The 1,925-nt window shown below is 41.0% G+C and overlaps 1 protein-coding gene across 1 annotated transcript; it reads left to right on the top strand.

Annotated features, from left to right (window-relative positions):
• The first annotated feature begins 730 nt into the window (after positions 1-730).
• Positions 731-1,405, top strand: CLDN17 (claudin 17). The gene has a single exon (XM_059388191.1). The coding sequence runs from the start codon at positions 731-733 to the stop codon at positions 1,403-1,405; it is 675 nt and encodes a 224-aa protein (XP_059244174.1).
• Positions 1,406-1,925: the final 520 nt, after the last annotated feature.

The raw sequence follows: 1,925 nt of genomic DNA, 5'->3' as shown, positions 1-1,925 counted from the left end.
TTTTTAGGACTCTTCATTTTATAAAGCATGAGTGGTTATAGCAGACATCTTAAAACTAATACCTAAACATTGCTTCATATCCAGAAGTCTTTATTAAAACTAGAATTGACTAACCTCACGAAAGAAAAGTGGCTTAGATTAGTATATGTGCTGCCAAAGCAAGCACAAAAGTGGCTTAGATTAGAAGAAAGCAATAGATCATCCAAAGTACACAGTGTTTCTCAATTACTCTCCAAAGAACTAGCAAGGTTTTGGTGCTGTCTCCAGTGGTGACTTAATATATATATTTATGCCCTTTTTTTTTTTTTTTTCCAGAGTGCTTTTCCAACAGGAAGTTTTCAGCTCTGTAATTAGCAATCTACAATGGGAGCTCTGACACTTAATTACAACACTGCTAAGACAATAATAATAAGAGGAATACCAAAGTTGAATGCAGTATTTCTTGACACACCTCTGACTACCTTCTTATTGGCTGGGAAACAATTATATATGACTAGTAAATAATCCATACAGAGATGAATGTCTGTGTAGAAAGGCAGCATGCATTTACAACAGGTACTTCTAGTCAGGCCAAGTTCACTCACTGTTGCTGATTTCAACTAAAGCGTTATGGGCAGTAACCGTGGAGAACCTCTTCAGAGATTGATGTAGACTCAGAGGCCTCATCCAAGTTCAGGATTTCGAGCAGCTTCTACCCTTCCAGATTGGCTCAGTCTTCAAAGGAGAGGCGATGGCCTTTTATCCCCTGCAGATTGCTGGTCTGGTTCTTGGGTTCCTTGGCGTGGTTGGGACTCTTGCCACAACCCTTCTGCCTCAGTGGAGGGTATCGGCTTTTATTGGCAGCAACATTATTGTTTTTGAAAGGCTCTGGGAAGGGCTTTGGATGAACTGCATTCGACAAGCCAAGGTCCGGTTGCAGTGCAAATTCTATAGTTCTTTGTTGGCGCTCCCACCTGTCCTAGAAGCAGCGCGCGCCCTCATGTGTGTGGCAGTTGCTCTCTCCTTCGTCGCTCTGCTCCTTGGCATCTGTGGCATGAAGCAGATCCAGTGCACCGGCTCTAACGAGAAGGCCAAAGCATACCTTCTGGGGACTTCGGGGATCCTCTTCATCCTGACCGGCATCTTCGTTCTGATTCCAGTGTGCTGGACAGCCAACATCATCATCAGGGATTTCTACAACCCGGCCATCCACGTGGGTCAGAAACGAGAGCTGGGAGCAGCCCTTTTCCTCGGCTGGGCGAGCGCCGCCGTCCTTTTCATTGCAGGGGGTCTGCTCTGTGGGTTCTGCTGTTGCAACAGAAAGCAGCAAAGGCTCAGATATCCAGCCCCTGGGTATTGTGTGCCACACACAGAGAAGCGAAGGAACGTGACAATGTTTAGTAAGACTTCCACCAGTTATATCTAATACCTGCTTTTGGTTCAAACTCTGGATTACAATCAAAGTGTTTTATAGAGTCCTGCCAGACACTGTAAGTACGTCAGGCATGAGAACTTGCTTTATGGCTGCATTTAAATTGAGATGAAAGTATAAAGGATATATAGATTGTACTCTGTCACTTGTGTTAGGAATAGAAATGACTTGCTTTGGGCATTCTGATCTCATGTGTATTAAATGCATTTGTACACACATAATCCCCATTCCAATTTGAGTAGTCAGAAATCAAGTATATCCACATCCTTAGTATAATGGTAACTACTGTTTTTTGACAATCATATATCACCTGTTATGAAATTCAAATTTTATTGCAATTGATAACACATAACAATAAAACATATTCGAAAACATAGCCTATTTTTCCTCCAAAATTATTTCTTATACTAATACAGTAACAATTTTCTTTTTTAAACAATTACTCTGAAAAATAATAGATCTCAAATAAGGATTTTTAATTAAACTTATCAAAATATAGAAATGCCCATCTAAT

Source organism: Mustela nigripes, chromosome 2 (assembly GCF_022355385.1).
Source record: "Mustela nigripes isolate SB6536 chromosome 2, MUSNIG.SB6536, whole genome shotgun sequence".
NCBI classification, from domain to species: Eukaryota; Metazoa; Chordata; class Mammalia; order Carnivora; family Mustelidae; genus Mustela; species Mustela nigripes.
This window is presented reverse-complemented; position numbering and strand designations above follow the sequence as displayed.

Excerpts from the sequence above, each read along its gene's own strand:
- CLDN17 (XM_059388191.1), top strand. The coding sequence starts at position 731 with ATGGCCTTTTATCCCCTGCAGATTGCTGGTCTGGTTCTTGGGTTCCTT.